Source organism: Sylvia atricapilla, chromosome 1 (assembly GCF_009819655.1).
Source record: "Sylvia atricapilla isolate bSylAtr1 chromosome 1, bSylAtr1.pri, whole genome shotgun sequence".
In the NCBI taxonomy this organism is placed as follows: domain Eukaryota; kingdom Metazoa; phylum Chordata; class Aves; order Passeriformes; family Sylviidae; genus Sylvia; species Sylvia atricapilla.
The window spans coordinates 148817619-148832961 of record NC_089140.1 but is presented as its reverse complement, the minus strand read 5'-3'; the positions used below and the strand labels follow the sequence as shown (position 1 = coordinate 148832961).

At 37.2% G+C, this 15343-nt stretch overlaps 1 protein-coding gene across 2 annotated transcripts in view; it reads left to right on the top strand.

Annotated features, from left to right (window-relative positions):
- Window positions 1-15343, top strand: part of TRAPPC9 (trafficking protein particle complex subunit 9) — a 462611-nt gene that overhangs the window by 43040 nt on the left and 404228 nt on the right. For both annotated transcript variants that reach the window (XM_066336558.1, XM_066336551.1), the window contains 3 exons: window positions 2264-2409; window positions 7456-7541; window positions 14755-14881. In XM_066336558.1, the coding sequence (XP_066192655.1) occupies window positions 2264-2409; window positions 7456-7541; window positions 14755-14881 (359 nt within the window). The remainder of the gene's footprint in view (window positions 1-2263; window positions 2410-7455; window positions 7542-14754; window positions 14882-15343) is intronic.

Below are 15343 nucleotides of genomic sequence, written 5' to 3'. Positions count from 1 at the left end.
TTTTGTTTTTCAAAATTTCTGTAAAAGCTATAGTAATAAAAATTTGTACTACAATAAAATATTAGTGGAATTTAGATATAAAGCCTCTGGCTACATCTGCCCAGCAGATCTGGTGTTTCAGAGCTGCCCAGTCCATTGGGAACCAGCTGTGCTGCTGGACTGCAGAGCTCTCTGAGCTAAATTGTGCTAATTTTTGTGACATCAATTATAGATGTGTGGAAATGTCATTTTGATCAATGTTGAATAACTTCAGCTTACGATTCAGTCCATGTTAGAGCCCTCTAGAAACACACATTTCCTGATGGGGATGACTTCTATTTACTGTTGGCATTTCATGGTCTACGAGTTTTAATCCATTTAATGTGGGGTGCTTATTTTGGATGCAGGTTTCTTAATCAAAATACTGTCAGACATGGAAATGCCACAGTGAAATAGGAGCACAGTGGCAGTGTTACCTTTCCTCCCCCGTACTTTAAAAGCAATAGAAGAGATTTGGCAAGGCAAAATCTTCATATTCCATTACTCATGTTCATCTGGTATTTTCTCAGATAAAAAATGCACTGTTCCCATTTTTATAATTTACCTGTGATAAAGGTAATTGTCTTACTAATATACCTAAAAGCAGAAAATTTTCTTTCTTTTCACCGCTGCTGCTTTTAATTGTCCTTACATACTTTCCTTACTACTTCAAATTTACTCAGTGCTAGTTTTTTTCTCTTCCGTCTGTTTACTTAGTATAGTGGGATTTCTTTAAAAAAAAAACCCACTTTCCCATCTAAGCAAGGTTGTTTTTAATTAACATTTTCCAAATACAGGATTTTGATCTTCTGGGTAGCTAGTGAAATCAGTTAGCAATTCTTAATTGTCACTTATTGACAATTATTGACAAAGTGGTGTCAGGCCACAGGGTATGACTGAAGCTTTTCACACAAAGGAATTAAAACAATCTGCCCTCTTCTATGTCTGACCTGTGAGGGCACACCTCTGATATGTGGTTCAGGAACATTCCTTCTTGTCATGCATTCAGATAAAGCAGGTTATCCACCAATATTTATATAATAACCATGAAGGAGCCAAGGCACTTTTCTCTGTATATAAAATAAAATTCCTTTTTATTATCTCTTTATCAAATTCAGTGTTTGTTTCCTCAAATAAGTATAATTCATATTTGCACTTTAAGTTGCATTCTAATTTGTAAAAAAATTCTACCAGAAGTGGTTTTAAAATATGAACTATCAGAGGTCTCTTGCAGTTTCCTTCTTATTCCTTCAACTCGTCTGTGATTTTGCATATGATTTTGATGCTGGCACTAAGTGTCACCAACATGTAATATATGGATGTGATTTATTTCTTGTTCCAACCTACTTTTAGTGTTATTTAGTAATTTCTTATCAGGTGTTTTGTTTCACAGAGAGAACTTTGTGTAGTGTTACTCTTACAGCTTCATTATTTTCCAGCAGAAACACATTATCTTGGTTTCCTGTGTGTATCTACTTTCTATTAGTGTGATACTGATATATCTCTTCGTTATTGTGCTGAGTTCCTGGTTTGAAGTGATTAGGTGTCCTACAGGTTTGGAGAATGCTGCTGATTTTACTGAATATCCACCAAATTATTGCTTGTTCTTCTGCCCAAAATTTAGTCTTTACTTTCCCCTGAGCATTGGAAGAGCAGTGATTTCCCTGCATGGCATTGTAGGGAATTGTGTCTATCAGGGATGTAATCTAATAAATCACTTGTTTTCTGTCTATTTGTAATTGCTTTCTGGTTGTTTAACAAACCCACTCAAATTTCTGGGACATTCCCTTCCTTCCAGCAGCAATTCTGCGTTTTCACTGTGTTAAAATCAGGTTTGTTCACTGTGGAGAAGTTTCTTTATCTGTGTTGTCCAGTGAAATCTTGCTTGGATTCTAGTCTGGGTTTAAGTTACACATTTGGCTGCTTTCTGCACTGGAGTTGTGGCTCAGTCTGCACACAAAAATTAATAGCTGGATTTCAAATCACTGCTCTGTCTAGTTTTGGGTTTGTTGGTTTCTAAAGAAGATTTTTTTCCTTTGTTATTTATTTTTGAGAGCTTTCTGAAACTGCAGTTTCCTTGGGTTGGGGTTACTTCCTTTTGTATTGTCAATATTTGCTTCAAGTTTTCCATTTTGGGTATTTTATTCACCGACTGACATTTCATATTTATCAGCTCTTTTTTAACACAGTCACCTGTTACAAAATAGAATAAATGAAATAATCAGAAATTATTTTTACTCAACAGATCTGTGAAGCTTTTGAACCTCCCAACCAGTCTCCGACCTCACAAAATGAAAAGTTTACTTGGTCAGAATGTGTCAACCAAAAGTCCCTTCATATATTCTCCAATTATTGCACACAGTCGTGGAGAAGAACGAAATAAGAAAATAGGTAAGAATAATTTACAGTATTTTCTGTTATTTTGTTAAATTAGAGAATCTTTGGTGGTCAAGGAAAGCAAACCTGAACGTTGCCATCTTTTATTTGAGATAACCTGGTTTTTAGCCTCAAGTCCTGAAAGAACAAATATTTTTTTCTTTGGGGCACAGTTTCGTATTCAAAAGAGGAGTAAAGTCCCGTAGATGCTAACATTGATTTTTCAGAACAGATTAAATAGTTTTATTTCCTTCTCAAGCAAAAGAGAATTTAGGGGAGACTTAGTTCTGACACGCCCTGCTTGGCAGCCACCACAGTTTCAGTGCCCTGAGGAAAATGCTCTGTTGTGGTTTTTCCTTTTCCTATTCATTCCTGTAATGATTAAACATTAACTCAGAGTGATGAACTGTCTGATTAGTCCTTTTTATTTAAGGACAATTCAGCCAAGAAAAGGTTTTTAAGCCCTGTTAGGAATATTAGTAATTTTCTTTTTATAAAGATTATAAAGCCTTTCAGTACAGTAATTGTGCCACTGGAAAAAGATTAGAGGTTTGTTTAAATCCTGGATTAAGTTACGAATACTGGTAGTTCTTTTTGTGGCCTTTGTGCATATCACGTGCATGGTAATTTTTACCAGAGGCATCAATGTCAGCCCGAAAAAGACTTGTGTGACTGTGGAAAAGAACTGATTGCAAAACCTTCAAAATTTGCAGTATGTTTTATCTTAAATCACTTGGCTCCTTGTTCATCTGGGCTCTGCCTGGCCTGAAGTGCCAGTCTTCTGAGAAAGAAGCTCTGTGTGGTTTCCTCTTTCCAACATACGTGGGCTGTGCCCCTGCTGAGGACCCTGATTAAGGTGATATCCCTCAGCCTGAGAAGAACATGCACGTTTTCTGGATGTGCATTTTCAATAAGTAGCTGAAACAGGAATGGTTGGGATGTGCAGAGGCAGGGATGGTTTCTTGGCAGTTTGGATGCTCTTGGCTCAGCGTGACTTTGCTGCAGCACTACTTCGATTTCAGAAGGGAAAGGATAAGAAATTAAAAAAAGGTTAAGAAGAATTAGTTAAAGGATAAATTTAAAAAATGTGCAAATAGGGGAATATCTTAAAGTGCTCTCTTGATTTCTCTTAATGATATATTTGAAGCTTGATTACTATTAAATTTTCAACATTTAATCTCTTAGCTATGCTGTGTCATGTTTTTTTCATTTAAATGAAGCCTTAATCCCAGTTTTGTCACACAGTTGTATAATGTGGTATTCTCATTCCTTGATGGATACAAAAGGAACCTGTATTTTTGAACTGGTTAGGATTTGTTTTGGTGCTTTGTGTACCGTAGGAGATTTACATTTTACAGTGAACTTTCTTCTTTTACGTTTTTATTTAGCCTCAGGAGATGTCTGATTGCTTCTGATCCTGTACAGCATTTGTCTTTTGAAGTATATAAACATTGAAGTCACTGCTAAAAGCCTCTAATGTTTCAAAGTTTAGTGAACAAAAGAAAATACAAAATAGAAGCAAATGCTTCTTTTGAAAGAAGCTGATAAATTTATTAACTTCAAAATGAATGAGAGTATTTTAATGGCATGTATTTAACATCAATTAAAAACAACAATAACAAATGAACTGTTTTTCTTACATGGAGATAGTACTCCATATTTTAGTTAAATTATTGTTTTACACCAAAGGAAATCAAGCACTGCTGACAAACCAAAGGGAAACAAAACCCATTTAGAAAGTCTTGAAATGTTTTCAGCTTTCAACTTGATAAGCTTTTCTGATTGGAAACAATAACAGGGATGATTATATTCTAGTTAAATTGCTTTAATAGCATGCTAGTCATAAAAAATAAACCTACTGATTTTTGACATGAAGTGTTTTGTTGGTTTTGAGTGCTGCTAGTCTAAAGCAGCAAGAATATATAATATAGTTCTGTTAGTAAATCCAGCAGCTCTGTCATACCTCTATTAGTTGATACAAATATAGCTCATTTTACCTTTCATTTCAAAACCTTTTTCCCCAAGGAAACAATTCTGTAGCACTGCCCTGGCACATTTTTCACAGGCGATTTCAATCTCATCTCAAAAACCTCCATGGATTCAGACTCCACCATGTCCTTGGGGAGGTTTTTCCACTGAATCACTGTTCTTACTGAAAGAAACAAAAAAAAAAACCCAGTAAGAATATAAAACCTGTTCTGTGCAAGTGGTGTCTGTTACCCTTGGTCTTCTTCCTGTGGCTCCTTGTGAGGAAAAGAGCTTCTGTCCTCTTTGTGCAGCCCTTCAAGTATTGGAATACTGTGATGGCATTGCCCCTGAGCCTTCTGCTCACCCCAGAGAGGATGTCTCACTCCCTTACTCTTTCCTTACCAGGCGGGTTCTGCAGTCCTTGATCACCTTTGTGGTGCTTCTTGGGATGCTCTCCATCTGTCTGTGCCTTCCCAGCTGTGGGGACCAGAACTGGACACAGCTGTGTGTGACAAGCACAGGGTGGAACAGAATGATCACCTCTCTCTGCAGCGGAGAAGCAGATGGGCTCAGAACCCAGCAGGGGGATGAGTTGAGGGGCTGTCAGTCATGCGTTTGTTACAGGTAAAGGATGGAACCAGGTCGCTGTAGGGACCAGGAGGAAGGTTCTTCCTCCTGAGAATGTGACAAGTAGGATTGGCACCTTTTACAACAAGGAGGCTCTGGAATGACAAGACCAAAGAACTGATGAGGTGGCTGAGGGTCCTTCTGGGACAGAGCAACACCACCTGGCCCCTGCACCTCAACCTCCCCTGTTAGCAGGAAAAGAAGGGTGATTCTCATAGGACACTCTCTCCCTTCTAAAGGGAGCAGAGAGCCCCATGTGCAGGCCTGACCCAACTCAGGGGAAGTCTACTGTCTCCCAGGGGCTCAGGTAAGGGACATTGCTGGAAAATTCCAGTCTAGAAAGACCCTCTGATTACTATCTGCTATTGGTTTTTCAGACTGGCAGCAGCAAAACAACAAAGAGAATTCCAAGGCAAATCGAAAGAGACTTCAAGGCCCTGGGACAGTTGGTGGAGGGATCAGGAGCACAGGGAGTGATTTCCTTGATCCTTCCAGTAGCAAGGAATAATATTGATAGGAACAGGCAGCTCCATTAGGTTGACGTGTGGCTCTGAGGTTGGTGTCAGTGGAAAAAATAGGGTTTTTTTGACCATGGGATGATTTATCAACACCTGGCCTGCTGACACCTGATGGGATGAGCCTTTTTCAGATGGGAAAAGGAGTTCTGGAAGAGGAGCCATGGGGCTTGCTGGCAGAGCTTTGAACTAGCTTGGAGGGGGGAAAGGGAGAAAATCAGGCTCCTCAGTGATGAGCAATGGGATTTTGTGCCAAACCTTGAGGAGCCTGATGGGATCCCTCAATCTGCTTCACCAGGTGTTGGCTACAAGGTACCACACCTGAAATGTTTCCACACTGATGCACACAGCATGAGGAACAAACACCAGCTGAAAGCTTTGGCCCAGTCCCAGAGGTTTGACATCATTGGCATAAGTGAAACATGGTGGGACAAGTCCTGGGCCTGGAGAGCTCCTGTTGGAGCTGCTGCAGGTGCCTCTGTTGCTGTAGTAAACCATAATGGGTAACTCTGTACCTGTGCAGAGCAGTCACTGGCTGTTTTTGGGGCTGCAGGATGCATAAGACATCATGGACACTATTAAGCAATTAAATATGAGATGTAGAGAACATCTCATACCACTTTTGAATTTGAATTTGAACTGTTTTGTTTTAATCAACAGTTTTGCTTTCCAGGTTTCACAGTAATATAACCCATTAACATCTGTGGATGTATGTGTTTAATTTCCACTAGCATTAATTGGAGTTAAACATTTGCATTAAGTACGTCTCCCTTGAGCTCTCTAATATTGCTTGCAAAATGTAATCAGATAGTAAATGATTGTGAATGTACAATTAGAGTACAGATTGCTTCAACTGTGCATTAAAGTCTTAATATTGATAATCCAGGTTTTTTACTGGACATTTCCTAATATCCTAGTAAAAAACTGTTAGCACTGTATGTTAAAATCATTGGGTAAATTAGTTAGAACTAATCTATGTGTGTTATAACATAGCTTATAATCACAATTTATTTAACAAATGTAATTAGACCACCTTTTGTTTACTTGGACTGCAAATCCTCAGCTTGCAGGGAGAATCTTGCCACATTCAGTTTAAAGTCTGAACTTCAGGTGCGTGTGGTTCACTGTGAGAAATTTGGAAGGTAGACATGAACTTGAGGGCTGAAAAGGTTATGAAGTGCTGATTTAAAATAATCTTTCTGCATTGAACAATTACTCAAAATTTGCCTCTCTGCTGCTGACCTCCATAATCTCCCACAGAACCACAGAATTACAGAATGGTTTGGGTTGGAAGGGACCTTAGAGATCTTCCAGTTCCAACCTCCCCTGACATGGGCAGGGACACCTTCCACTAGTCCAGCCTCATATCCTTAAATTATAAAACTCAAAAAAAATTAAAATTAGCAGGGTGAGGTGTCTTTAAAGTTGAGCCTGTCTCTTGTGCAAAGATATAAACTGCAAATACATATTTTTAGCTGGCCCACTTTACTTCACTCTTTATTTACTCCATATAATCAGCTGTGTCTGTGTGAGGACTTGTGATTTCCTTCTTCCTGTTGTGTTCATTTCTTACCTGGTTGATTCTTACCCAAGTCTCCAATATCAAGGCCGTGTGTACTCCACATAACTCCAGGTATGGAAACCCTTAATTGTTGAACGTGAAGGATGTGTTGAAGTAGTATTTTGAGTTGATGTCTGAGTTAATTTTGTCAGTGAAGCATTGGGTCTTCAGAGCACTATTGCTGTGTTAATGAATGTTTCCAGTTCCTTAACCTACTGCTGTCTGGGATTTACAGCTTGTGTCACACAATGCTCTTGAGTAGGACTTGGGCTATGAAGATTATAGAGCGATATTAAGCATTATAGCAATCTGACAGCTCAGCTGCTGCTGGTTTTCTATAACCCTGTGATTAGGTAATTCCTGCTTTAATTCTGTGATTACTCCTTGCAGACTTCCAGTGGGTCCAGGGAGATGTGTGTGAAGTTCAGTTGATGGTGTACAACCCTATGCCTTTTGAGCTCCGAGTAGAAAACATGGTATGAATCATTCTAAATCTTCTCTTTCTGCTATTTTTTCTGAAGAAAAACCTCATTTGGACTTTCATATATGGTTTTGTATAAATATTCTTAAAAGATGGTTGAAGCCAGCAGTACCTTGGTTTAATGGTGTGGTGTTGTCAATTTTCTCATATTTTTGGTGATGAGGTATTGAAAAGAAAAATCTTTGCCACTCAGAGTGTTTAAATACTTTACTGGGACTGACCCATAAATCAGTTCAGTACATTTCTGCATTGAGTAGAGCTCCTGCTATGTGATTTACATAACTAGTTTTCAAGTAATAATTATATCCTGAAACCTAATAATTATTGTACACTTGCTACTGTAGTTTAAAAGTCTGCATTCATCCTTGCTTTTCAAATTCCCATTTTGACCACAATTTAAAAACCTGATGAACTAAAATAGGTCTGAGAAGCTTTGGGTTTTAATAAAAGCTTCAACTCATAAGCTTGTTGTTCCCAGTGATTTATATTATTTGAAAACACTCTAATGTCAGATGATCAGAAGGGAGTGAAAAAAAAAAGGCTAAACCACTGGACAAATACGTGAGGTTAGAAGGATCAAGCCCAACTACTTCAGTTGACTGCTTGCAGTGTGTCCTGAGAAAAAGGAAATTGTAGAGTTTTTTCCCTTTCTTGATTCCAACTAACAGGATTTTTAAAAATTCTAATCCATTTAAAGGTTAAAAGTTTTGTAACTACCAGATCAACTTAATATCCATTCAGTCCTAGTCCAGCACTTTCCTTTATGTTAAATATTTTTACCTTTAGTATTGCTTTAAATATAAATCACATCTCTTAGAGCCCTTTTTTCCATCAAGCTAGTTCAATCAGTGTACATTTATTTGCTTATGATTTTTGTTTGGGTTTTGTTTTTATTGACATATCTACTTCAGTGTCTAGTCAAACAAGTTGACCTAAATTGCTGATAATAAACCACAAATAATAAAGTTTTTTTTCATGGGAAGCAAATGTGCCCAAAGATTTTATTTTTATAGCACAATAAAATTAATTCTTGGACGCTAACAAACTGTTTTCTCCAGCAGCATTTTCTCTCATCCTCACAGAAGTATTCAAATTTTTTAGATATTGATAGAAAAAGTAGTTGTAAAGCTGCACATCAGAAAAGTCTCTGTGGGAATTAATTGATTAGGAACATTTTGATTTACTGTCTAATTTGTATTGAGTAAGTAATGATGTCGTTATATATTAAAAAAAAACTGGAAAATTTCTTAATGTGGAAATTCCTTCTGAGTGCTTACATGCACTCAAGAACTTGGAATGCAGTTATTTGTGTAGATCTGCACAACAACCATTCCCTGAGCAAATTAATTGTAGTAGCCCCACCACTTCTCTTTGCTGTTGTCTTGTGATGTCGTGATAAAGTTTTGTCTTGGAATTAACACTGAATTCCAGTTCCAGTGGTAAGCCCAAGAGAAGTTCATTTGCCAACCACATGCAAATCATTGAAGTGATTAATGTAACTCTTTAGTCACTGCTTTGAGAAATTCTGCTCTTCACTGATGTGGGTTCACTCAGAGATTGATTTTGGTAGATTTGTATGTTTATCAAGACTGTAGCCAGTTGAGGAAAGTGCTTGTTCTCCTTGATCTGAAATTTTAGAGTCAATTTCTTTGGAACCAAGGCCAGTTTGGAGCTCCCAAAATGAGAAAAACACTGACATCTGTTCAGTCTGTAGAGGAGAAGACTATTGGGGTATATTCCTACTGCTATGCTCAATCCCCAGATGGGAAAGTTCAGCAAAACCAGAGTCAGGCTCTTCCCAGAGGTGCCAGCATAGGGATGAGAGTCAGGGAATGTGCTGCAGCCGTGGGAAACTTCCCTCCCTAAGAAAAACTCCCTTTTCCCAAGCATGAGGGGGATCATACACTGGGACTGGTTGTCCAGAGAGGACCTGAGACCTCCATCTTTAGAAATCTTTAAAACTTGAGTGAACAGGATTAGTTTAGGATTCTTTAAACCTAAATTACTACCAAAGTTACCCGTTTTGTGCACTGGCTAAACAAGGTGACCTCTACCCTTTATTTCCAAACCAAGTTGTTGATTTTTCACTCTCATCTGTGAACTTTCTGGAGTGTAGGAATAGATATTACTTTATCATAAGAATAAAATCTTCTGTTTTCATTTTAATAATTCAGAGTGCTGGTTAATATTTTAAAATGGTATGTTTTATTATTAACATGTACTCATGCCTGCAGTTCTTGTACCCTTTTTTTGTCTGATTTCTCATCACGTATCAGGTTCTTTCAGATGATTTACTCTTACTGACTCAGTTTCATAGCAAATGTATCCTTTTCTGTCATTCAGTGGCAGTTTCAGCTTGTTTTTCCCACAACGTTTTTCCTCCTGCCTGGCTCAGAAACTCACCTTTGCAGGATGACTGCTCATTCAGGCTTGTTTCCTATCGTCATTGAGTTCTCCATTGCTTGGTTTAATTTTTCTTTGTACTTTCCATGGTCTGCCATTCACCAATATGTAACTATACGGAAATCTAGAGTCTTATTTATTTTTTTAAATTTTCCCCTTTCCCTCAATTTAGATTTTTTGTTCTGATAAATTACTCATTTAATGTTAAATGAAATCCAAGCTTTTGCCGGGGTACTTTTCCTACTGTGTCTTTCTGTTTGTTGTATTTCTGTTGTGATGGTAAACAACTTAGTATTGAGCACAGGTTGTTAAGGAAAATGATTCCCAATGGAAAGGCTTCCTGAGCTTTTTCATTAATTGAAGTATTAATGCTGAGTTCGTGTAGGTTAATTGAGGTGTGCTTAAGTAAAAGGCATTGAATTTCTAGACTTGACGTGAGACTGTGGACACAAGACTTTGATTAGTGTTGCTCCAGTGATAAACCCTGAACGATTGATTTTCTTTGTTATTTTATTTTGTTGTTCTCAAGGATCTTGGCCCATCCTTATTGTTTTACTGTTAATTTCCTGTCATGAATATTCCTGATTTGGGACTCTAATTAGGTACCTATTTTTCATTCCTGTCCCATTTCTGTGTTCCTATTCTGTCTTTTTCTATTTCACGTTTCTGTTTCGTCCATATCGTTTGTAGGCTGGTCAAATGAAAGGTGCAGTAGTGTTTGTAAAATGATAAATTAAAATGTTCAGTCATGGAGCATGGAAGTGATTAGCTCCTACAATTGTGTGAGTCAATAAAATGAAGTTGGAGAGATCTTGAGGTTGAGCAGAACAAATGCTTTAATAAAACTAAGGAGGTACCTTAAATCAGCAAAATGAGACAAAAATGAGCCTAACCAGAATTGGCTGTGATGGACTAGACAGAATATTGCCATGCTGGTGATGGGGCCGAGGTCACCTGTAGATGTTCAGCTGTAAGTAAGTAAAATAATTCCACCACTTTGCCTTTTCTGCCAGGAATACTGATTTCTGTACAGACTTGTTTGGGTATGTGAGTGATGGCCACCAGCCCTTTTGCAGTTTGTTCTGCAGTTACTGCCATTGCTGCAGTTTTCTGTGCAGGAAAAAATGATCTTCATTTTTCAGGCCTTCAAAAAAAAATGCAAAAAATTCTAGGAAGTCTAGTGGATTTATTTTGTATCTGGAGACAAATGCAGCAAACCACAGTACAGTCTGGGGAGATCTACTACTAAAATCCATATGAAGATGCAGTGCAAAACATTGAGTTTGCTAAGATTTTTACTACTTTTTCATCTTAGTTTATCAAGTTTCCTATTAAAAGCAAAGCAAAATAAAGCTGAGAAATTTTGAAAGTAATGTTTTCTATTGAGGAAAAGCATTTTCTTGCTCTTTCTGTGGAAAATACAGCCATGGTTCCAGAAAAGCTACAAGATCTACAGACAGTGTAAACTGTATTTAATAAATAAATATCAAGAAACAAAAAAAAAGCCTAACCCATGAAAATATTGTAATTTATAATACTTAGTCATTATTCAAGAATTAAGTATTTGTTCTGTAGCTCTCCTTCTGTTTGGGACCTGTATTTAATTGAACACAATCAAGTGTGGTATTTTGATTAATGTTGCTTTAAGAACATTAAAGCATTGCTTTTTTTTTTTTTTAACTTCAAGACTATTAGTCAAGGGCTCTGTGTTGATGTTTAAAAAGAGCATCTAAAATTTTGATAAGTCTGAATGTATAATCAGTCCCACAACTTTGCGTATGATGGTTTAAATTGTTTCCATGAACTGCTCTTTCTTGAGTTCACATATTTTGCTGTTTCTGCCTCTTGAGAGAATATTTACTTACTGCTCCACTACATTTAGTGGAGATTGTATTAGTCAAGAATGTACACAGAAAGGTGAAGGGGGAAAAAGAATAAAAATGGCTGTGTTTGGTGTTTTTCTAGGTCTGCCTAAAATAGCCATATTAGAAATAGTAGGCAAAATTTCTTTTAAAATAAATATTTGACGGCTTTTGTGTAAAGTATCTGACAACATGGTATACAAGTATGTTCAGCATGGAAACTAACTTTGAAGGTCATGTTGCTTTAAAAAAGGATGATAGAATTTTGGGATTGGTAAGTAAAGCCTAAAAAAAGCAGTTACATACTCATGTTATTTTAACAGCATCCCCAAATGCTGCCATTTACATGCAAGTTGTTTTGTTCCTCTAAAACTAAAATGAGATTTGAAGTGGTTGAAAGACATGCTCTGATAGAAGCATGCATGCATTCACTCTAGGACAATTTAAATTATTTCATGAGAATACAGAGAGATAAACATTTTTTTTGTGTGTGTGACTCATATATTCCTTGGAGGAAACCTTGGATTTGGATGATCTTTTCCTATAGGGTCAGAAAGAGAGATGATTACCAAGTGGTGACTAAATTATTACTAAGTATATCTACTTGAAATAATGTATAAAACTCTCAGGAAAAGAAATCTAACACATTTCCCTGCTTTTGATGGTGTGGCTGAAATATTTTAGTTAATGAATGTGAGAGTACTTCAGCCTTCATTAGGTTTTCACTGTTAAACTGCAAAACTTCAGGCACCAGAGGGCAATGTTGGGCAAATATTGCAGAATTGTCCAATTCAGCAAATTGCGATCTTGAAATTGTCTTTCAGACATTCTGAGAGATATCACTGTCTTTTAAAACTCACTTGTGTGGCCTAAGTTTTAAGGGTGAGTGCCTTGACTTCAGTTTATGTCTGGAAATCTGAAGTCTAGTTGATTTTTCTATTGATTTTCCCCATTTCAATGAGTTTTAATGTTTTCTTAATGCCTTTGCTTTTCAAAACTTGGAAGTTTTACTGAATAGTAGAATCTGAAAGTGGAGGAATGGACTACTGCTTTCTCATTTTTGTATTAGTGCATTTGAAGCTCTTCAATTTATAGTCAAGGCATAGTGTGTGCTTAGTGCAGGTGTTTTGGCATTTACATTGTGTTTATTCCCTAAAAAATCCCTTTGTTTTCAAGGTTTACATTACATCTTAGAGAATATTTAGGGGTCTCTGTCAGTTTTATTTATTTACATTTGCTACAGCTGATAGTAAACAAGACATTGGAGAGTCTGTGGGTTTTTTATCACTGATTTTGCAGGACTTTAAGTCTTTGGATGAAAGTTGTTAATTGAGATGAATCCTGAATGATTCAGATGTATTTGAATATTAGGCCAAGTGATAGATCAGTGTTTTTGAGACTAGAAGTTTAAAAGCTTTCTGTACCAGCTTTAAAAGTGAGTTCTAGAGAGTTTATGGGGTCACTTTTTGTTTGTGTTCTAAGATTGGCTTCAGCCAAAGCAAAAGCAGCAGAATTGCTGTGAAAATTGAGACTACATCAGTGTTAAAAAGAGAATGCTCATCCTGTTTCTCTGGGGTGAGTCCCACTGGAAAGATTAATGTGGGAATCAACAAGTCTCAGTGCTCTGATACACTGGGTGGTGAATATATAGAAAGACAAAATTAGGTTTTACTTGTGTTTTTGAGGATTGTTTCTGACAGCTGAAGTCTCCATGTGAAATGGGAGGAAAATGAAAATTCAATAGGAATGAGAATGTGACAGAGTATTTACTTACAACTCAAGTAAAATGGTGAAATGGAATGCAGTCTCAAGGACAGAGTTCACTAATGCAGCTTTCCACAAAGCCAGAGTAGCTTTGGGTGAATTAGGTGTTGTCTCAAGAGTGTCAAGTCTACAAAGAAGTAATTGCTAGAACAAAGATTTTACAGATTTTGGGTATGTTACATGTTTTTCTGTGGCTCAAACTGTGAGTTTTTTCATCTCTCTTCACAAAAGTAGTATGTTCCTCTTTAACAGAGTTCTCAGTTCTCATGAAGCACCCACACAGAGTTGAGATTTAATCCAGTTGTACTTACTGCTTTTATTGATGGAGATCTTTCTGTAGCATCTTTATTCAAAAATAAAAATAAATACGTGTCTAGAAAAACAACTGGTGACTCGGATTTATATGCTTTCCAGAATTGAGTTTGCTTTTAACAGCATTCTATGCTCAAGCATCTTCAATTCATGAACCAAGCTTAAAGAAAACCCCCAGTCTGCTAAGAACAGTAATGCTGTGTTCGGAAATTTCATCAATGATTTTCTTTTTCTGCTTCATTTCTCATTTTATCCCATGTTTTAAATTTAGGATGGTAAAAGATTTCTCTGATAATAAGGGAGTAATTGCAGGCATTTAGGCTTGAGAGGATCAGTTAGCAAAATGAATGCATTATTCCAACTCACTGAAATGTTTAGGTTGGATGGTTAAGCTCTGTTATCTGTAAATACAAATATTCTTTTTTTCCTCTTAGAAAACATATTTTGGGCAGGTAATTGAAGCTAAGCAAGATCTACTATTGATGTGTGATTTCCACTGTCCAAAATCTATCAAATATTCAAGTTAAAGTCACAGGTACAATTTAATGTAGGCACAAAACAGCACCGTGCAGATGATGCCTGTAATTTTTTTTACTGTGCTTAGGTATAAATTTTTACTAGTTTTACAGACATTATTCCCAGCTCAGGTCCTGAAACACGTTTCCATGTTGAATACAAATCCTGCTGTAATTCTGGATGCACGCTGCAGTCACTGCAACTTAAACCCCAGAATAACTGCTATGAGTAAATTGAAATAAATCATAAAAGTTTGGCTGATGTAATGCATGGGATTAAAATATAAGTAAGTGGCATAAAAATGTAAGTGTATATCATAAATGGATTCATCTGTGCAATGTGTTTTTTCAGGGTCTCTTGACAACTGGAGTAGAATTCGAATCTCTCCCTGCTGCCCTTTCCCTCCCTGCGGAATCTGGGCTCTACCCCGTGACTCTGGTTGGGGTTCCCCAAACCACGGGGCAGATCACTGTCAATGGTAAGGGATGGCTCCACTCGCTCTTTGGGGGGCAGAACAACCTGAGTTTTACACCCCTGTGGGTTGCATGGCTTTGTTTGCCACGTGTGTGTTCACCATTCCAAGTTCTCTTCAGTAAGTAAAAGAAAAAAGAAAACTAGGGAATCTGTTCCCTGTACCAGGCTTCATTAAAAACAGCCTGATGAATCACTTGGTGCAGCAGTAACGAGCACATTCTTGGAGTATCTCATGTGTGAGAGGACGAGGATAATGAACTCCAGCTCCCCTTTATTAATGCTTTCATTTGGAAAGCTTCTGAGGAGGATTACTTGAGAACTTTTTTCTTGAGAATGCAGAAGATAATCTTACAGGGTTTTTTTTTTCCTTAATTAATCGTGTTCATGTAAGATTACAGAAATTTTTGCAGATTGCTTCTGTGGAAACAGTTTAGCCAGGGTGTACGGCCTGTTGCAGTCAAGATAT